The sequence below is a fragment of the Lottia gigantea genome (assembly GCF_000327385.1).
Source record: "Lottia gigantea unplaced genomic scaffold LOTGIsca_78, whole genome shotgun sequence".
Classification (NCBI taxonomy): Eukaryota; Metazoa; Mollusca; class Gastropoda; family Lottiidae; genus Lottia; species Lottia gigantea.
Window position 1 is genome coordinate 620,247 of NW_008710601.1, and position 23,254 is coordinate 643,500.

The 23,254-nt window shown below is 31.5% G+C and overlaps 2 protein-coding genes across 2 annotated transcripts; one reads left to right on the top strand and one right to left on the bottom strand.

Annotated features, from left to right (window-relative positions):
• Positions 1-7,396: 7,396 nt before the first annotated feature.
• Positions 7,397-9,374, top strand: LOTGIDRAFT_222110 (hypothetical protein; the record flags this gene model as incomplete). Its single annotated transcript, XM_009066581.1, has 5 exons — positions 7,397-7,805; positions 8,011-8,144; positions 8,306-8,472; positions 8,789-8,988; positions 9,342-9,374. The coding sequence occupies exons 1-5, from the start codon at positions 7,782-7,784 to the stop codon at positions 9,372-9,374; spliced, it is 558 nt and encodes a 185-aa protein (XP_009064829.1). The 5' UTR covers positions 7,397-7,781.
• A 1,820-nt stretch (positions 9,375-11,194) lies between these two features.
• Positions 11,195-17,055, bottom strand: LOTGIDRAFT_132169 (hypothetical protein; the record flags this gene model as incomplete). Its single annotated transcript, XM_009066582.1, has 11 exons — positions 11,195-11,313; positions 11,990-12,061; positions 12,394-12,474; positions 13,067-13,187; positions 13,977-14,162; positions 15,170-15,319; positions 15,695-15,844; positions 15,975-16,068; positions 16,320-16,363; positions 16,541-16,620; positions 16,956-17,055. 11 exons carry the CDS (start codon positions 17,053-17,055, stop codon positions 11,195-11,197), a joined length of 1,197 nt encoding a protein of 398 aa, XP_009064830.1.
• Between the last annotated feature and the right edge of the window lie 6,199 nt (positions 17,056-23,254).

Sequence of the window (23,254 nt, forward strand, 5' to 3'; positions counted from 1 at the left end):
ATTGAATAGATCTGTAAATAAACATCAATAAACATTCGAATCTATTGTTGTTTATCTCACTCTTATAGATAGATAGTTGTTTAAACATGTTGTTTATAAACATTGTCTTTATTCTTGTCACTTTCAATATCCTTACTAGTATTCCACATCTACCTAAACATTAGTATGTACTATTATTATCTGTCCTATTGTTTTCATCTTGTTCTGGATAATTTACTACAGGATCTAATCTTCACTCTTTTGGTAAGAAGACATAATCTTAAGTTAAGTCACCGATGTCATAAGAAGTACTAATTAAAAAGTTTTTTTGAATTTCTTTGATAATTTTCAAGAGAATTGGAATATCAGCCTCAAAATACTACTTCGATTTTTTGTATTGATAAAAATATAATCTTTTGTAAGTTTATATTGAAAAGAAACACATTCCTAGAGATTTCAACCCAAAAAAGTCACAAATTTTGAAAAATTCTGTAAAAACAACTTTTAAAGACAGAATGTGTGCTTATGCTCATTTTTTCAACGCAAAGACATTCTAAGAATGACAGTACTATTTTGCATTTAAAAACATTGATCACTGCTTTGAAGATTATAAAATATGTTCATTTGATAGTTTCCAGTGCTGAGTTAATTAGTTTTACCACTATAAGATTCATATTATATTGTTAGTAACAGCACTTACGCTTTCTGCATACACTAGACTTTGTAATTCATTTCATTGTTGAATGATCCAGAATGGTTACATAAATAATTTAATGTCTACTTCATTGATTTTAAACTTGTCATTCGACTTTTTCCTTCTTGTGCATGTCGATTCGTTGAAATATATAATTTGTTACGTTTTATTTTGTCGAGTAAAAACTTAATTTAGAATTTTTGCAAAAAGTGTTTCAATATTGTCCCAAAAATACAACATTGTCATAAAATAGTATTTAAAGGCGTAACATTTTTGATTCCATGTTTTTTGAACACACAGGTTAAAATTATTAGCATATTTTGCATATTTTCATCCCCATTTACAATAATTTGATCAGATTGTCATACATTTTGTCACATATATACTAAACAATTGTAATAATATATATAAGACCAAAGGTTATACTCTGTACATGATAAATGGACATATTATAGAGATTATTGCACATGATATACTAGACTTTACATATACTTTTCCTCTTGTTTTTTGTCTATTAGCTTATATCCATGTCAAAAGGTTGATGTTTCATATGTTTAGCATGTCCACTACAATGTATGAAGTGTGAGACCAAGGATGGTTTGTTGTGTTTTGTGAAATTGGACATATAGGTCACTTTTTTGGACATGGAGGTCATTGTTTTGTCACTGAAAACACTATTTTGGACATTGAAGTCACTACTTGGATATTGAAATCACTATTTGGACATGGAAATCACTGTTTTGTATATGAAAGTCACTTTTTGAAATATGAAAGTCACTATTTTGACATGGAAGTCACTTCATGGACATGAGAATCACTACTTGGATGTAGAAGTCACTACTTGGACATAGAGGTTAATCTTATGGATTTCGGTCAATATATGTGATAAAAACCTAAAAAAACCTAAGATGTTAAAACATTCTGAAGAAAGTGTGAAATTTTTGGGGAGTGATCAGTTCCTACTGATACATCTTCTAAAATAAAAAACAAAAATGTGAAATTTTAATCATTGACTAATAGGTCAACAATTTCTGAAAAAAACTTGAAAAGATATAAGTGTTACAAAATGCCTGGTTGTACTAAATCTAATAATAATAATGATGGATATATTTGGGTTCATGCAGATTTTACAATAATAGTAAGTCAGCTTGTTAAATCTGAAAGTTTACAATAAAAATAGAAATCTCACACTACCAACTTTTGTTTTAAAAAACATTGGAAATAAGGGTTGACTTTTGATTTTGTAAGTTATGTGTTGTTAAGTTTCTAACTTAGTTTATAGGGACAGGTGGGCCATTCTTTTAAACCAAACATAGTCTCAGAGATGGTAATTTTTAAAGCTAAGCCAATCAATAATAGTGTTCACAGCTCACCATTGAAATTTTAGCCTTCAAATCCATGTGCATCCAGAATTATCTGCATTTGAATGTTAAAATGACGACTCATCATTTTAAGATACTCTGTGATATAACAAAAGACATATATAGAATTAGAAATAGTGAGTAAAATTCCTAGTTAGAAGTATTTTTTAAGGAATTTCTATTTTCGAATATCATTTACATATATTCAAAACTCAAATCAACTCCCCAATATGGCACATCTGTCCCTTTAATTATTATATTGAATATAGTAAGGCTTAGATTTTTATTGAAGTAGAATTTTTTTCTGTTAGCAAAAGAATAATGGAATGTCTAGTTATATGATTTAAATAGGAAGAAAAACACCAAGGAAGAAATTTGATTAAAACTTTTGATACATCTGTATAACTACATGTACTAAGATTTTGGCAAAACGACATAACATATGAACTGTTATCAATAAACTTGAACACATTTAGGAAATGACATGTCACTGTTATGTCATGTCATGTCATTTTTCAAATTTTGTCAAGGTCAAATCAGTTTAAAAATGTGTATTAATATTACATTGGCATTATATCATTTTGATAGATTTTAAAGATAGAGTGTACCTAAAGTTATATTTATAGTTGATTATGTAGAGTTTGATATGATTATTATATAATAGTGACTGATGTCATCCATCTTTAATCAAACTCTTCAGAGTGCAAATTAAAACCTCTTTGCATCATGACATGTAGGCCTACTATTTGATTAACATGTTGTTTTTACCCTTGCTGACATTCAAGATGGCAGTTGATTTTTAGTAAAGTTTAATTGTGGTCATCTGAAACATATTTTGTTGGATTAATAATTATATACATGTAAGTTTATTGAAATTTGAAATTGTTGGGCATTATGAATGTAAGAAGAAACTGATTGCGGTAAAAAAATTACTCAAATATGTACTATTCCATTATTACCTATGACATTCAAAATGGCAGTTGATTATTAGTAAAGCTTTAACAGTTTTAGTGTGACTATCATATAACATATATTGTTGGATATATAATTGTCTTATTTCTAACTGTATACATGTAAGTTTATTAAAATATGTTGGACATTGTGCTACAATAACAAACTAGTCAAATGTGGCTGTAAGATTTTACCTTGAAATGTTAAAAAGTAGGCAGCTCATCATTTCTGTCTTTTAAAATTTATATCACTGCAAACTGTTAATGATATTAGATCTAATTCTATTTAAATCTCTTTGAATATGGTAGTTGGTGTAAGGTATTGGTATTTATAGGATATTTTGAATTATAATTAATTATGATTGCTTGTTGTAGATAGGACTAATATGGCGAGAAATAGACTTATTGAACAGGAGTTTGTACTTATAGATTGATCAATTGATATATATGAGGAGATCACTAACCATTCAGTGTTTATTGGAAAGTTTTGTTTATGATATATATATATCTGTATTGATTTTTTATCAAGGGGATTTATTGTAGACAAAAGTCAACCTGGGATTAAAGATACTACCTCCTAGAATAGAAACAATACAATTTCAAGTCTCAAACTTGGTCAACAAGTTATATATTCATCAGTTGGATTACCAGGTGCCATGCCTAAAGAATAGAATCTCTATATAAGACGATGTATCCATTAAACTAAATGATTCTTGAAAAAGCTTTTAAACTTGTTTCAAAATTACTCAGTTTAATGAATTATTACCTAGTTTTATAGATATATTTGATTATAGAGGTATTCTGTTGTATAGTTATGACACCAGGTTAGTCTACTGACGAACAAAAACTCATTTGGCCAAGTCTTTTTTTTTGTCAATCTTAGAGGTAGTATACCTTTAATATATAAGTATATAAAATTAATAATATTTTCTAGTTAATATAAGTAATATATAAGGTCCATTATGTAGGTGTTATTATCTGAAAGCTATTGATATTTCTGTTGGTCTATTGTTTTAATGAATTATTAGTATAGCTTGGAATTATATATTCCATTATTTTTTGTTTGATCTGGCTTATTGGCTAATAAAATAATTTTTTGTGAAGCCTATGACTGTGGATTGTCCATCTTTAAGGCATTGAGATTACATACTTGCTATGGGTTGTGCCTATGTTACATTTACTTACAAATAGTTTTCAAATTCAATTAACATGGACAAGAATTTAAACGATGATATCCAAACTTATACAAACATTTAATTGTAAGTCTGATCAGCTTGAACTTGTTGTGGAAGAGAATAACGTATTGAAACGAAAATATGGAAGCTTTCCATGCAAAATCAACCCAAAACCCATCTTTTTGTCCTGTCCTATCAAGTCTCTTACCAATGCTTAATTATTTACCCTTTTCTCTTTCCAGATTCCTGGAGGAATGGACCTCTCGATAACTGAATTACAAGACATGGCTACAAGACAACAACAACATATAGACAATCAACAACAAATTCTCATGGCTAAAGAACAGAGGTTAAAATACTTAAAACAACAGGAGTACCAACATGAACATCTTTCGTCTGAACGTGAACGATTAAACAGATTAAGAGATAAGGTGGATGCACAGGAAATGAAGATAAAAAAGTTACGAAGCTTACCAGGTCAAGTTGAACAACAGAAAGCCAACAATGTCATACTTAGTAAGTACACATCTTATGAAAATTCATATGCATACATATATCGTATGACAATGAGAGCTGTTGATGGGCATAATAATCTTTGAAACGTTCTTGTTTGGTTAAATGTCCTTGTTTGGTTCAAGGTCCATGTTTGGTTAGATGTCCTCCTTAGGTAAAATATCCTTCTTAGGTTAAATGTCCTTCGTGGTTAAAGATGGGTTCCCATATTTTCATTTATGAAAATGCTTATACTTATATGAATACCATAATTAATAATGTCCATAATTAATTCATGATTAGCTAAATTAGAAGAGAATTACCAGCAGAATTCAAATGAGTGACCAATCAAAAAAGGTCCTGCTATGGTTAAATAATCTTCTTTTTTTTAAATATCCTTTATTAAATGTCTTTCTTTGATTCTATCAGATATAGTTGTAGCAGAGACCCACTGGTCAATTCTTGGAAACGCTGGACATACACAATGACCTGCAAATTCTTAATGTTTCATAAAAAAGTGCACAAAAGAATACACCTTTGAACAGATTTTGTTAGATTCTACAGTCTAGATTGATACCTATGTATGATTTTTTTAGATACAGAACTAGATTCAGTAAAAGCTATGTTTAATGAGAAAGAAAAGGAACTTTCGATGGCTGTAGCTAGAGTTGAACAACTAACTAGACAGTTAGAAGATTTAAAAAATGCTAAATTACATGGTATTACTGGGGACACTAGAGATGCTGCAGCAGCTGAATTAGAGAAACTTAAAAAAGAATTATTGGTATGTACTTGGTCTATTTTATTTGTATCTCTGAGAGAAGCGTTTTTTGAAAGAGTTCAATTTCTGCGCCTGAGTAGTGACAATAACCATTGCAGAGTGTTGCAATATTTTACGTACATCCTGAAAACAAGTATCAGCTTCAGTGACAGAAGAACTTACCCCCTTCATCACTAGGACTGTAATGTGGACACATGTTTCAGATCCCTTGATTTGGAAGAAATAGGCTAAGGCCATTTTTCATAAGTTTTCCTTCTTGCTTTTGTGAAACTTTTTTCTTTTCTTTCGTTACAGATGAAAAATCAGCTATATACAACCAACAAATTATCAGGAAGACCAGAAGTATATAAAAAGAAGAAAGCTGATCTGTCACAAATGGATGATAAAATTGAGGAATTGCAACTAAGATTAAAGAAAAGAAAGTCTCAGTTAGCTTTAAATAGAATGTCTGCAAATCAAAGAAAGAAACCAATACAAAACATAGCTGCTGTGGAACCATATGTTCAACATGTCCCCAGTAAAAAGGTTCCCAAAGAGGATCTGTCCAAAAGTGGTCACAATTTAAAGCAAGATCCAAAATTCCAATCTCTACCTCAAAATTCCAAATCTGTGCCAGAGAAACCGAAAAAAGTAGAAAGCGCTTTGAAGTCAAAAGGCGATGGACCCAAAGAAATGAATAACAATAATGTTCAGGCTAAAATAGACAACCGAATATCGGAATGGAATAAAAAGATATCGAGTGGAACTGTGCCTAGTTCATTTCCAACTTCTCGCCCAGTTTCGTACCGTTTGCCTCAAACTAGTGCTCAGAGTTCAAACGCTCAAAATTTGCCTCCTCGTCCAAGTATTGTGAGTAATATTGCAAATTTAACACCTAAACCATTTGGAAGTAGTGCAGGTGTTGTTAATCGGGTGTCAGGGCCTGTTCAGCAGCAACCAGTTATAAGTATTACTGAGGAGGAACGTCAAGCAGGAAGTGGACAAAGTTCCCCGGCGTCAAGTGATGGTGCACAAACATCTCCTAATAGTACAGCACCATCAACCCAACCAACGGTGAGCATTGCCAAGTCCCAACCTCAGCCTTTACCACCGAGAACAAGAATATCCCAACCGCCAACCATAGCATCATCAGTACCAGTTACCAGACCTACATCACGACCTCCACCTCCTCCTCCCCCAGTTCCATCCAGAACTACATTACCAGAATCAGCACCCATACAACCTCCACCTCCAAGAATCAAAACTCAACTCCTTGTATCTAGTTCACAAGACACACCAAAATCCATTCTAGATAGTGTTGATTCTGCTAAAATTATTTTTGATTCACCAGCTCCTGGTCATCCACAAGCCTCATCTACTCCAAACACAGGAACAACTGATTCAACAATTAATCAACCTTCATCACCAAATGGTAGTCAAAAACCTTCTTACAGATATGCACCAAAGAGTGTCATTGCCAATACGTATATGAGTCGTTTGGGTGGTGCAGCTTTTGCCAAATATCAAAACAATCTTAATGAAATTTATAAACCTAAAGATTCCAAAACAGAAGATTCACCAAACAGTTCATGTTCAACAGATTCTAATAGTAGTGATCAGAAGACGACCTTTACTACACGCCAACCTGTGAGTTCAACCACTGGACCAGTGAAAGCATCTCATGCTCATTTTGGAATGATGGGTTCACCACAGCATACCAATATCACGTCTGATAAAGTGAGCTACAAACTTAACACACCTAAACATATCCGTCGTAGACATTCTGATAGTGAAAATGAGGAGGTGACCAAAATGTTAAACCGAGCCAAAGAAAAAAACAATAGCAATGTTGTTGGACCACCAAAATCTGACAATTCAGCTAATGTGTCCAGTAAGGTTTCTAACAACCAACAAAGTGAAACAAAAATTCAACCAAGCGACAATAAAAATCAGTTAAAGGAAATTAAAAATCATTCAATTGATTTCAAAAATCAAGCAAGTAATAATAAAAATCTGTCAACTGATTTTCAAAATCTACCTACTAAAAATCAACCAACTAAAAATCAACCAACTAAAAATCAACCAAGTGACATTCAAAATCAACCAAATATCATTAACATTCAGCAAAATGAAACAAAAATTCAACAAAATGACAATAATAATCAACAAACTGACAATAAGAATCTACAAAAGGATAGTAAAATTCAACTTAATTTGGAATCTGAAAAGATAAAAGCCCCAGAGAAAGTGAAAGTAGTAAAAAGAGGAAGAAGTAATCTAAAAGGCAACAATCCAAATAAATCTAAAAATAGAGTTAGTTTCGATCCATTAGCCTTGTTATTAGATGCATCACTGGAAGGGGAACTTGAGATGGTGAAAACAACAGCTTCACAGGTTAGGGCACAAACTTTTTTTTTCGGCTTTTAACACAGGCTGTACAACTTGAACTGTCAAAATGTCTCTCTCATGGGACCTATTGCAAATATTTTATTACAAATTTCTGAATTCTATTTTCAAAAATGTACTATCTAATCTTATGTAGAGTATTTGACTTCTGATGTGTAGTGCAAGGGAGGTAATTAGATATCTTTATTTGTAGGTAGCAGACGTGAGTGCCCCCAATGATGAAGGTATTACAGCTTTACACAATGCTATTTGTGCTGGTCATTATGAAATTGTAAAGTTTTTGTTAGAATTTGGTTGTGATGTGAACTCTCCAGATAGTGATGGCTGGTAAGTCTTGGTTGATTTGAACTTTTCAAACATTAGAAGAAGTCTCCTCTTGCTTTTACCTGTCTTTATTAGCCAAATCTGGTTCCGAAAAGTAGTAACTCTCTGGATATCATCTCCTCCATTGTCCTGAATCTTAATTGATTTTTGTGTGCAAATTCCAGGACACCATTACACTGTGCAGCATCTTGTAATAATCTACCAATGGTAAAACTATTAGTGGAACATGGTGCATGTATATTTGCTACTACTATTAGTGATCATGAAACAGCAGCTGAGAAATGTGAAGAAGATGAAGATGGTTATGATGGTTGTTCTGATTATCTTTATAGTAAGTTGTATTGTAACTTTCTAGTACTCAATAACTATTGTGGTACTTTCTGTGATTACAACGACTGTTAGTGGCAGTCTACTTTTTCTGTCCACTCTGTCATTAAAAGAATTGATTATTTAGCTGAAATCCTCATGCCCTTTCGTTTCCAACATAACTTATTATATTGATTTTGTATCATATTGCATTCAGAAATAATTTGGTTATCTCCAATATTCAAAAACCCCATTTCATTTGTAACAATTTCTAACCTAACCTCTTTAAATGCTGTGTCTTTCCCAAGATGTTTCAAATTTATAATTTTTTTGTATTTTAGGTATACAAGAGAAACTGGGTATAATGCACAATGGAGAGGTTTGGGCTGTTTTCGATTATGAAGCAGCTATCACTGATGAATTGAGTTTCGCAATCTGGGATAAAATGATAGTATTAAGGAAAGGAGATGAGAAAGAAAAGGAATGGTGGTGGGCAAGATTAGATGGAAAAGAAGGATATATAGCTAAAAATTTACTTGGGGTATGTATTTTATTATTAACCACGTTGTAGCACTCAATCTGTGTTTACCTGAAAAACTTTCAGGATTCTGTGAATGAGGCAGTGTATTCTCTAAATGGTATTAGCGCCCATATCTGCTTTTCCGAGACAGACGCTGAATGATAACGCTCTTCTTGAGACCTTCTGTCCTGAATGTCAAGATTGAGGTGAATTGTTTAGTTTAAGTCACAGAACAACCTTCTGAATGAAAAATGTCTTAGCTTTGACTAGTACCAGATTCTTTGTGTAGAGGTTGAAAATTCATAATTGGAAAGGTGTGTCCTAACAAAACAAACTTTTCTCGTTATAAAATCTCTTTTTTTTTTATTTTGCAGCTATATCCCAGAGTTCGGCCTAAATCTCCCTAAAGTGTGGATTGATCCAGCAAGTTATTGGTAGTGTTTCTAGTGCAATACAATATTCTAGTGTTGTGACAAGATATATCAGTGCTATTTTATATAACATTCTTCAGACTGTTTATTTCATTCCAACTTCAATATAAACATCTTGAATGTAGAATCTCAAATAATTATTGTTTTGATCACATCCTTATAAGAAAATCTAAAATGATGCAAGCTAAATTTCAATCCAGATCTTTCAGGTTACTTTACAGTTTTAAAAAATCCCATCAGAATGGTCTTATACCTTGACTGCAATGGCTCACTTTCTCGTTTCATGAAATATAGTGAATTTGATTGGATTATATACTAGCAGATACATCCAATTTGAGCCTTTGAAAAAAACACTGTTTAAAATAGTGACACATGAAATCGAAGGTTCTGATTGGCTGTATTTGCTGCCATACAATCCAATCAAATTGCTGATCAAGAATCAGGAAAGTGGGCCATGGTAGTCAAGATATAAGATGAAGCTGTTATACCGTTATCATCGTGAATCTAAAAGAATCAATGCCTGGCTATATCTTAGTTATGGAGCATGTTTCAACCAAAAAAAAAAAAAGTTTTCTCTCTAATAAGAAAATTTACATAAAAAGTTCAATATAGCTTATGCAAAAATAAAAAACATGCAAGAAACTTTAACATATCAGAGTGCTTAGATCGATCTTGTTGTATAAAAAATGTTATTATTTTCTTAACTAGTGCTAATATTTTCAACGAATATTTTTCTTTGTTAGTTGTTGATGATGGTTTAGTTGAGAATGAAGATTGTTAACTTTATTATTGATGAAATATGCATATCATTTATTAGAATGACTTGCTCACAGTAGGTTATCTACCTCAAAAACTTAAGATATTACCTGTAAAAATTTACAGTATTTTTGTAGATCTGTTCAAAATATCTTCTGCATTGAGTTTTGTGCAATTTAAACTATGAAAAAAAGACAGTGAAATTTGCCAAATTATGGGCATTTTCGAAAGGAATTGAATTTTCATTAGATTATTTCAGAAAAATGACACTTATAGGGATTTTAAATGGGTTTTTTATGTATCAGGGACAATGACAATTTTCAATTAAACGTGTGTGGTTCCTGCAATTCCACTACAACTAAGTGTTTGATGATGTCACTTATAAGCAAAATTGTCTTGTATGACATAAGGCCTTTGAGTTTAGTGACATCATCAAACATTTAGTTTTAGTGAGAGAACCACAGACATCTGATTGAAAATTGAAATGGTGCAAATTGATACTATCAGTGTCCCCCATACACATAAAAACCTCTTAACAATCTCTTTATGTGTAAATAATATTATAAATTGTAACCAATTGATTAAGAAAAAAAATAGTTTGAGTATAGAATTGTAAATATATTTATATTAGAGAAGGGCAATGATGCAATGTGATAAATATAAGGCAGAAATATTGTATATATATATATATATTGAAGTCTCACTATGCAGAGTTTTTTGTATGTTTAATAAATTTGTATACTATAGTAATATTCTTCTACAGAACAAAACATTAAATTGTTTATAATCATGTTTGTTGTGTTTAATTTTAAAGCTGAAATACAGCTACCAGTGTTAAGGTGCCCTCACACCATAGCCATTGCTTATATTTGCAAATAAGAACAAAGTGCAACAGTTTCAATTGCAACTCTAATGAATAACTTGAGTTTGCTTGGTAAAGTTTGACAAGTTTTTTGATGTACAGAAGAAACCAATCCAGTAATGAGAAACAATGGAGGTTTATTTACAAATTAGAACAATGAAATATAAATATATGAAATTTAGATTGGTTTATAATCTAATTTAGATTCCAATTTCTTATTATCAGCTACTTTTCTTACAGCTTTCATAAAATCTTCTTCTAGAACATAATCTCTCTCTGATCTTATAGCAAACATTCCTGAAATAAGTTAATTTTAAATGACTAATGTTAAACTGTGGGTCATACACTATACTTCTAAGCAATACATAAGAAGCCTCTGTTTCATATATATTACCTCAAAGGGTCGTGAATTAGTTATGACATGAAACCCTTCAGTACAGTGGCCTTTGATGAGGTAATTTTTGGGCCATAGCCTGTCCTTCAGGTTTTAAAAAATAAATTTATTCTACTTTCACTTCCAAAATTGTGTTCGGTATAAGCTTATTCACCAGATTTCCACATAGGAAAATTTTCTAGGGGAGTCTACCCTGACCCCCATCATGACTAGTGTCCTCGAAAATCTGGGACAGGATGCCCGGTCGGCGGTTGGTCAGATGCACCCTTTAATGAAATCCTTGCTATGCCACTGCTTCAGTAGGCAGACCAACATTTCAGTTACAGAAGACAAATGACCCCATATATTTCACATACATTATGACTATTCAACGTCACGAAAATTCCCAATTTAATAACACAAATGGGATTTACAATATACAGAATCATTGATCGGTAAATTAAGTGACTGGAATTAAGTATGATAACTGAAAGGTTTGATTCTGACCCTGAGATCAGGTAGCTTACTTGCTAACAAGTCAAGTTACCCCTCAACTACTTATCAAATAAGCTACAACCCCATAAGAGAAATACAACTTACCTGCTTCAGTACAAACATTACGTAAATCAGCTCCATTAAAATCTTCTGATAATTTAACTACAGCTTCCCAATCTACAGATAATATTAAATATCATATACAACATATATCAGATATAACAATAAGATACACTAATTTCAGCTTTAACGAATTCTTGAAATACTACCTATTTATTACTATCATCAGTGTTTCTTGATGTTAAATCTAAATTCTCCACCTTGCTTAATGGGGGCGTTCAACAATTTCATAAAAGTTGTTAAATATTTAAAATACAAGGTTTAATCTTTGATGTCTTTATAAAGAAAATTATTGAAGTATTCAAATGTACCACACCTACTGCTGAATTTGCTCTCCTCATGGGTAAAGGGAGGTAATTTGACTAAAAAAAAAAAGGCTGAAAATGTACCTATTTCTCCATGTTTGGCAATTGGTGAGGCATGAATCTTTAAAATTTCCATCCTAGCTTGTTCATTGGGCAACTGGATTTCTGAAAAGGGTTAAAGGATTAAGTTAATGCATAACAAATGCCAAAATGGAAACCAAAAATTGCAGATATTCTTTCTACCCTCAGCTCTCATAATCCATGTATCATAAGTGTATGTCTTCAGTCTGATTTTATAGAAAGGGATGACAGAAAGAATGGGTGGATGAATGAAAGATAGAGAGAAGATAAGACAGATAAATTAGAACAGTATAAAAGAGGGATGAAATAGAAAAAGAGGGATGAAATAGAAAAAGATAAGATGACAGTAAGATAAAGATTAAAAAGATAAAATCAGACTTGGACTCCACCTCATATTATATTTTACATCATTGGGTAGGTGAAAGAAAATTCAGCCTGAAAACAGACCATAAAATTAATATCCATTCATGAAATTCCAGTTAATACCCTGCTACCTGCTAATCAAACTAGAACATATGGTATTTGTTAAGACATTTTTTAATAGAAATAAATGATATTAGATGATTGTTGCTGGCAAATACAGCCAAATCAAAGCTTTATACTGTACAAACCTAAAACCAATTTTGTTGGACATTTACAAACAAGGTAAAGATATTGAAAATGAAACAAAACATACCAATTTTTCTATCAAGACGACCAGGTCGTAATAAAGCAGGATCTAAAGTATCAGGTCTATTGGTAGCCATTATCATTTTAACTTGTCCTAATGCATCAAAACCATCCATCTGATTCAATAACTAAATAAACAACACAGTATAAATAATAACCATATTAGAAACAATACAGTATAAATTATAACCATATTATAAACAACACAGTATAAATCATAACTGGTATTAGAAACAATGCAGCGTAAATTATAACCATATTATAAACACCACAGTATAAATCATAACCATATTATAAACAACACAGTATAAATTATAACCATATTGTAAACACCACAGTATAAATCACAGTATAAATTATAACCATATTATAAACAACACAGTATAAAATCAACCTTATTTTAAACAACACAGTATAAATTAAAACCATATTATAAACAACACAGTATAAATTATAACCATATTATAAACAACACAGTGTAAATTATAACCATATTATAAACAATACAGTATAAATTATAACCATATTATAAACAACACAGTATAAAATTAAACCATATTATAAACAACACAGTATAAAATTAAACCATATTATAAACAACACAGTGTAAATTATAACCATATTATAAACAACACAGTATAAATTATAACCATATTATAAACAATACAGTATAAATTATAACCATATTGTAAACAACTCAGTATAAATCAAAACCATATAAACACCACAGTATAAATCATAACCATATTATAAACAACACAGTGAAAATTATAACCATATTATAAACAACACAGTCCTGTTCAGAAGGTTTCCTTATGCTGCTCATATGATTTATCGAAAAATTTAACACAATCAAGTTTTTGCCAATTAACTCTTATTCAAGGACATTTTTAGGGTTGAAGTTGAAAAACACCTACCTCCATCAAAGTTCTTTGGATTTCTCTGTCAGCTGAAGTACCTTCAGAGAATCTTCGACCTCCAATAGCATCAATTTCATCCATAAATATAATACAGGGAGCATGATCTCTAGCGAAAGCAAACATTTCTCTAATCAACCTAGCACTTTCACCAATATATTTATCAACTATAGCACTTGATACAACCTTAAACACAATTACAAAATATTATAATGACAACAAGATAAATATTGATTAAAAATTCACATACACTGCCCATATTTTTCTGAAGGATTAAAAGAATTCAAACAGGGTTTTCTAGCATCTTTCTGTTCAACATTTTCAAAAACTTAACCAGATTATGACTTCAATATAACAAACACCAACAGTATTTGATAGAGTTTTCTGTTTTGCTTCCCCTCGTGAATGGATTAAATTGCCCCTATCCATAGAACAAAGTTGCTAAATTTTCATTTACTATTTTAATACGGCTTTATACGAGTAGATTTACTGAATGTACCAGTACCATACAAAATGGATTATTATTATTATTATATGATGGTGATGTACAAAGTTTCATTTTTGGACAAAAAGTGAAAATTTATAACCCTCAGCTCTCATAATCCATGTATCATTAGTGTCTGTCTTCAGTCTGATTTTATAGAAAGGGATGACAGAAAGAATGGGTGGATGAATGAAAGATAGAGAGAAGATAGGACAGATAAATTAGAACAGAATAAAAGAGGGATGAAATAGAAAAAGATAAGATGACAGTAAGATAAAGATTAAAAAGATAAAATCAGACTTGGACTCTACCTCATGTTATATTTTACATCATTGGGTTTGATTTTCACCTTGATCCTAGTTTCATACATATTCAATTAATTAGGTTTTTTAATGAGTTGCTAATGTGATTTAGTTTTGAATGGAAATTTCTTCATCAGCATTTCCTTGAACTCAAAGAATTTATCACATTACATTTAAAAATATACAAAAGAATATATTAGAAGCACAATGCTTTCAGTGTCACAAGAGACATAGTATGTGTTCACTTCTAGAACACCAGAGAATAGTCTAAAGAATAGAACATAACCAAAATGGTAGTTTACGCAGTGGTTTGATTTGGGAATAGAATATTCAAACTTTATCTTGAAAAATACATGTAAATGACCCTCAAACTCTTAATGGTTTCTTAATTAATTAAGAAAACTCACCTTTAAGAAGTTACAATCTAGTTGACTAGCAACAGCTCTAGCTAACAATGTTTTACCAGTACCAGGAGGTCCATATAATAAACATCCTTTAGGTGGTGTGATACCAACACGTTGAAATAATTCAGGATTCAACAATGGCAGTTCAATAACCTGTAATGATAGATTTTTAAAAATTTTATACCCTTCGAGCTTTTGAAACATAAATAATAAGTGTAAAGCCCATCCAAAAAGCTTGTATAGACTGGAGTTTTAACAATCCAATGTTTGGATGAGCAAATTACTTATTTATTCTTTTGCATAGTCTGCAACTTGCACCTTGCTCCGTTGATTTTAAACGTTTGAACAGGTTGTCAAAGATTAGCAACATATAATGAAACATGGCTATGACAATAAAATATAACCTCTCTCAGTAACACAGTCAATGGATAAATTAATAATACAATCTGGTACAATGGGGTCATCTTCTACTTCACAAATAGTCTGATGCCTCCTGGAAAACATTGATGTAAAATAATCATAGCTTACCTCTCTGAGTTCTCTAATCTGTTCAGATAAACCACCAATCTGATTGAAACTAACACTACCTGGATCTTCAGCTGACATATTATAAACTAATGGATCAACTTCCCGTGGTAAATGCCTACAAATTAAACAATCAGTTTTAAAACCATTACCCTATCTAGAAAATGGATTTATTACTGTCACAGTAAGTCATCACAATATTTTAGATTATGATATGATATACAAAATATTGCAAAATCCTCTACATGGCCAACTATAATGCATTATAATTCCTCTGGATTACATCAGCTTTGAACCAATCATCAGCCAAAAACCAATAACTTTTTTTTCTACCCTCAGCTCTCATAATCCATGTATCATTAGTGTCTGTCTTCAGTCTGATTTTATAGAAAGGGATGACAGAAAAAATGGGTGGATGAATGAAAGATAGAGAGAAGATAGGACAGATAAATTAGAACAGTATAAAAGAGGGATGAAATAGAAAAAGATAAGATGACAGTAAGATAAAGATTAAAAAGATAAAATCAGACTTGGACTCTACCTCATGTTATATTTTACATCATTGGGTAGTTTAAATCATTAATGTTGTCAAGAGGCTTGAACCCCAGCTAAACAAAAGCTTGAAAACTTACATTTTTCCTCTGTCAACTGTTTGAGAACTTCACCAACAATCTGCGAAAAAAAAATGTCAAATTTAAACATCATGTCATACAGAAATGAAAATAACTGGCAAAATTGAAATCAGCAACAACATGTCAGAAGTTAGACAGTTATTCTACTCTAGAAATGATCTTGATCAATTAAAATAACAACTGAAATTTATTTTCCCCAAATAATAAGCCAACTCACCTGTCCAACACTTTGAAGTGCTTTCAAATCATTTTCAGATTTATCATATTGTTTGGTCAGGTCTTTCAGGGTCTCTCTCACTGAAATAATAATTGATACATAAAATATTTCATTATGATTAAAAGATATTACATGCCTATCACTAGAATAACTTTTAGGCAAAGCAACTAAAGTCAAGGCGAAGATGCCATACCACAAAGAGGCAAAGAAACAGTGTGTAGGCTTCTGCCAACTAGGAAATAAGCACAGATGTCATATCATAAAAAACCAAAACACAATTTGGGAGACATAATCAGGAAAGCATCTGCGATGATTTTTCACTTTTTATCATGTCATTGAGTAAGTTGTATTCTTTCTTCTAAAATGCCAATCAATGAGTTTCAAAATCCAATGGAATATTTCCCAGTCCACTTACTCTCTTTCAACCTGGCTTCAAGTTCCTTATGTTCTAATAATTTCTTGCGATAATCGGCGAGAGCCTTCTCCCGTACACTGTCTGTAGCTACGGTCGTCATATTTTGTTGAATAGGAATAAATTTGAACCATATAATGCACGATTTTCTTGTTTTGTGACTTGCAAATTTCTAAAATTACCAAATTTGATCTTCACGATAAAAAGATTCAAATAAAAGAGAGATTACTCAAATAGTACTTTTACTTCAGACAACAACTATTTTATTATTTCAATGTGCAACACGACACAAATACTTCACTTACCATAGACAAAATTCGTCCGAAAGCCACAGAAAAGGCACCTCTCGATGTTCCATTATAATCTACTGGTCTTGCGTTAAAAAAAAACGATCATAACTCCCTTACTGAAAGTCTGGCGAGTGGTGGTCTAATCAAGAACACCAAGACTTTTATGTTAATAGACTCAATAGATAATCTCATTATATAAGTTTAAACATATAACACCATAAATCAAAAACTTAGTAGACAAAATGATGACATTTTTACAAAGATTAGTACCCCTAAGCAACACAAAAAATATTTGTTTTGTTGGTAAGATTTTAATACCAATTGTTATCACTTAAACACCAATATAATTTTGAAGTGCAATAAATGGCCAGTGGGTCATGATAATTAAAAATAAAATAATTAAGCTGACAATAATCAATACTGTTTTGACACCTGGCTATTGTTTGTCTATTTTTTGGTTAATTAATGAGGGTTCACTTACTTCCTTATTAATAACATTTGGAGGTTATTTTTAAGCAGTTCCAGTCTATTTTTCTTTTCACTATGAAATACATTGTGTTTAAGAACATTAATATACTGAATAACTTTCACCAGCAATATTTATTATGTGTCCCCTTTCAAGGACATGGCCATTTCTAAAAGTAAGATCAAGGCTGTTATTTTAAAATATTCATACCCAGACCCATTCAGTACATCATGATTAACAGAAGCCTAATATTTAGAGAACATTGTAACTTTCTGGTTATAACTACAGAAAGCTGTACAGTTTTAATGAATTCTATGAGAATCCTGTTTCTAATTTTAGAAGCAGATTGCTGAAATTGCGCTTTATCAGCTGGTTAAGTAAAAAATTTATCAGATTGTAGTGAAAGGACTATTGCAAGTGTATCAAAAACAGGGATAATAGAGGAACTGTACAAAGTTTAAAGATCAAGAGTTTTTAACTGTTTATTATTTGTATTATAAATCCAAATATAAACAGCTAGAGGTCATATTAATAATAATGATAATAATAATACAAGTATGAGTATATAACAATATGATTATATTACAACATGAGAACTTACATTAATAATATTATATATGAAATGAATGAAAAGAAACTTGATAGGAAAAACAAAAGTGGAAAAACAACCACACCAATTCTTAGCCATGTTCAGAAAATCTTTGAATTCGAAAATGAGCGAAAAGAATAATTTATTAAAGAAATTCTATAACCAAGAAAGTAGGCAAGGATGGCATAGGAAACTACTGGAAATAACACACAAGAAAGTAGTTCACAAACAATCACATTCAAATCTATTATCTAAACCTTTTAATGTGATTAAGTCGAGGTAGTGATTCAAAATGGTTGTGAACTATGTTCGTGTGTGTTATCTCCCTATAGGAACCATACATAGTTTTGTATGACAAGAATAGCTGATTTCACAGTAAATATACAAATATATGAAAAGCATCTGTAAACAAAGCCTTTTATTTTTTTAATAAAAATCCCAATTCCAAGTATTAAAAGATATAGCACAGTATATGACAATGTTAGAGTGATATAAGAAGAAAATTCCGATATATGCACAGTTAGAAGTCAATTGTTTGTTGTATCAGGGTTCAATTGAGATTGAAAAATTTGAACAGCAATTATCCAGTAGTAAATCTCAAAAAGATCTTGCCATAGAGTTGCCATATATATATCTAGATTTGGTTAAAAATTCTCACGAAAAATATAAAATTTGAATTAATTTGCAGATTGTTCGTAATAAATTTCCAATCCAAGGAAATATTGGGTCGCAAAAAGGGTCATTTTGAATTGCCAACTGCAATGAATTATGCTTAAATTGAACCCTGGCACACATTACTTGACAATGAAATGTGATGATATTGCACAAAAATGAAAATATGGCAAGGAACAGATATGAACAAGTTACATTGGAATTAGGTATAAGAATTTGGAATAAAACTAAATTATTTACATCTAAATGATCATAAATATCTAAATAATAATTTTGTAAATAACAAGACTAAAACTACTGAAAAATAAATACAATAAACAGTTTAATATTATTGAACTTTACAGTCTTTAGGATCTGTGCTTTCGGGGTTTTCTGTGGCTTTTGCAACAGGTTTTCTCAAGTTTTTCATTTCTGGTGATTTTTTGAGGCTTAGTGATCGTTGAGTGGCTCGTTTTAGCTTGTCATCTGCTGGTCTTGTTTTTTGAGGACTGTTTGTTATTGTTGATAAAGCACTAGGGTCAGATATCTGAAACAATGGAGTAAGGTATTATAATCATGATCACAATTTCACAATTAGGACAGATTAATGTTTTCCATGGAATTCTGTTTGACCTTTCATGGATGCAGCACTTGACAGTTAGGAATTAGTGGGCCTTTTTAAGAAAATTTGGTATATTCATTATGATTTTGGTTTGTCATTTAATGTAATGGCTTTGCTCCATTTGTTTTCTCCTTGAATATGTAATGTATAATTGGGCACATATGACCTGCACAATGAGGATCTTTATTCTTCAAAATGATTAATAAGTCAAATTCTTACTTTATTATCAGTTTTATGAGCACTAGACCGGGTAAATGTTTGTGGTTTAGGTAATGATGAACCAGCTGATGGTGGTTTTAATCTAGAACCAGGAGGCTGTATTCTTCTGGTAGCTATCTTCCTAACTGGTTCATTGCTTTCTGCTGAAATATATTCCATTGAGGTTAAAAACAGTTGTCAATTTTTTACCTATGAGTGGTGACTAGGAGCTTAATTACTTGAGGAACGATCTATAGGATCTATAAGGCTACACAGAAAATCCATACCTGGTTTCATTTCATCACTGGGTCGAGAACGTTTAGCAGGTGCTGAATTATCAGTAGATTCACTTCGAATTCTTTTACCAGTTACATCTTCTTTTGTTTCAGTGTCATTTAACCTCGACTTGAGAGATGTCTTGCATTCTGGAGCACCTTCTTCAGCTTCCATAGACTTTCTCTTCCCTAAACTGTCTCTTTCTGCTCTGGCAGAGGATCGTGTTGTACGTAACTTTGAACCACTGTTGGAAGTTGTTGATGGTAATTTACTAGAGGAAGGGGCTTTCAATTTAGATTGTCCTGACAATGGAAGGCGGGTAATCTCTTTAGAGGCACTGGAACCAGTTTCAGTATCTTGAGATTTCTCTGAGGATATTGGCGGTTGTAATTTGGAAGCAAGAGATTTTGGTGCTAATTTAGAGTTACTTTGAGGAGTGGTCAGTTTTGACTTTGAAGATGACACAGGTTTTGGAGACACTGTTTCTTTCACTGGAGTTGAATCTGTTATTTCTTCTTTAGATTTTCCACTTTCTGCTGGATTTTCACCTTCTGTTTTGCTGTCTGAAGATTTACTGGTTTTAGTTGGGTCCAATCCCTTAGATTTCATTAATTGGAAAGCTGCAATTAAAAGGATTGATGATTTTAATACAAACATTTTTCCAATAAGCAATGTGTAGTTTGGGATTAAAAATGGATGTCTGTGGCTAAAAATTCTAAAACATAATGGAGAAAGTTTTGTGTTTTTAAGTATGTTTTAGGCTGTGGTTATTCACACCGTTGCTAAGATACAAGTATTAAACATATTGATATCCCTAATTTACCCTAACTAAGTCACTTAATAGCATTGTTGGCTTCAAACTTAAAGAAAATCAAAACTAGCACGCCCACTGGCTGCTAACAAGGGTACAGATAAGATGGAAGACGTGCTGTGAGGGGCAAAATAAAACATTTTCTTACTTAGTCTGGATTTTTGAGCTTCCAGTTTCTCTTTTGATTTTTCAAGATCAGACTTCTCTTTCGATAATTCTTTAAAATTAGCTAAATATCTGTCAGCTTCTTTACTTTTCTTATCAAGTTGTTCTTGTAACATTTTGATTTTATCATCACCCTGAAAAGTAAATGAACAGTGCTAGTGCAAAAGTCAGTGATAGAGCTTGTCTAATGATCCCCTTCAAAAGTCACATGGCTTTACTCTTGGTTTACTGTACAGACTATAAGCTCCTTGACCATTATTTATTTTATTTTAGACAAATTAGTTAGAGAGGAATATGTGATAGTGATTCAAAAATCAAGAAAATATAGCCATCTAAATATCTGCTCCACTAGCTCACGAAATTAAGATTCAGCTTTCAGCGTCCCTTTTCAAATTCAAATCTGACTCATCATTAGGTACTTACATCTGAAGAAGTTGTATTTTGACCGGATTTTAGATCCTCTAGCTGTTTACGAATTTTTATGACATTAAATTTTTCAGCTGTTAGCTGTGTTTTCAATGATGATATTTCATTACTGTCTTTTTTGGATTCCTGAAATAATTTATTGTCAGACGCCAATTGGATATTTTATATTTGCCCTTATCACTCAAATTATGATCCGAAGACATTAAAGAAGTTTAACCAATCAAAATGCTTCAAAGTTCATCCTGCTCTAAAACTTATAGATGATAGTTGGTAGTAACTTCAAGAAATTCATTTGAAGATTTTCTTTCCCAAATATATACACGGAGCTTACATTATTACTTCTTCCAGGCAAGATTTCTATGACTTCTTTTTGGAGAGGCACATTAATGGTGCAATTAACAAATACAACTTCAAATTACCTTTGAATTATCATTTGATGAACTAGAGTGTTTCATCTGAGACAGTAACTTCTTTCCTTCTTCTATTTGATTCTTTAACTTCTTTATTTCTTCTTCATAAGTTTTCATCTTGTCTTCAATCTAACAATTAATAACACAAAATATATTAAATCATGCTTGGTTACAATGGATTCTTTTTAAGGTAGGTCCTAAATTCAGTAAATTCCAAATGTAGAATGTTTACATTGAGTCTCTCCCACCAATCAAAATCTCATTTACAAAAAAACTGCTTTGGACAATTGACATTCTTTTTTGGATTCCACCATCAGTGTTCTTTCTGTTTGAGGTAAGAAAACAAAAGAAATAAAAGTTGAAAATCCTCTTTAGGAGGTCTATAATCTGGTAGTGTAAATAGCGGTTGATTTGACTTTATCTAGACTATTTCTTATAGGTATCCAAATTGACAGAGTAATATTAGTCATTGACTTGATAGCAACACCCAACCAATTAATAGGTAAAGCTTAACTCCCAAGACTTATTATGAAATTCATACCTGTAATTTTTCTTTATTAAGACTATCTAATTGTGTTTGATGAGTTGTTCTCAATTGATCAATTTCACTTTCAGAATTGGTCCAATTCTCCATTAATTTATCTCTTTCATTCTCTGTTTCTTCTAACTTGTTCTATAATAAAACAAATAATATAACTTTGTGACAAATACAAACATCTTTGATCAAATTAAATTCTATGGTCTATAAAGTGTGCAATGAGGTACATTTTGACAAGTCAATTACATAAACCTATTGGTTATTCTTAATTTAACCTATCAAAGTGTAGGTATCATAATGAGCACAGTCTGAAACACATCTAGCCTTTTTCAAAGCTCACTCCGTCTGCTCTGGTTAATCCAAACTTGTATACTTACTTTCAACTCTGTTACTGAAGAGATATCGTTCTTATATTTATCAAGTTGCTTTTGTAGATCATCTAATTCCATTCTCACAGAACATAATTCACCTTCAGAGACAACTTTAGCCTTTTCTAATACAGCCTTCTGATCTTCTAATGACAAAAACTGGCTCAAGAGTTCGTTCTTTTCCTTTTCTTGAACGTCACATTTGGTTTGTAAGCTGTTCTTCTCCTTGGTTAGAATTTCAATCTCTTTTCTACAAGTTTTCAATTCATCAATTGCTACGGATCTTGCAGTTTCAAGTTCACCAATGTTTTTCTCTAGTTCCTCTAATTTAGACTGCAGCTCTTTATTTTGTGTTGATAATTGTGATTCTTTTTGATTAGTATTCTTCACTTTTTCTCTTAATTCAAAGATATCAGCATTTAATTTGACAACACTTGTATTCAATCTACTGGACTTTTCTTCCATTTTAGTACAAGTTTCTTCATACTTCTT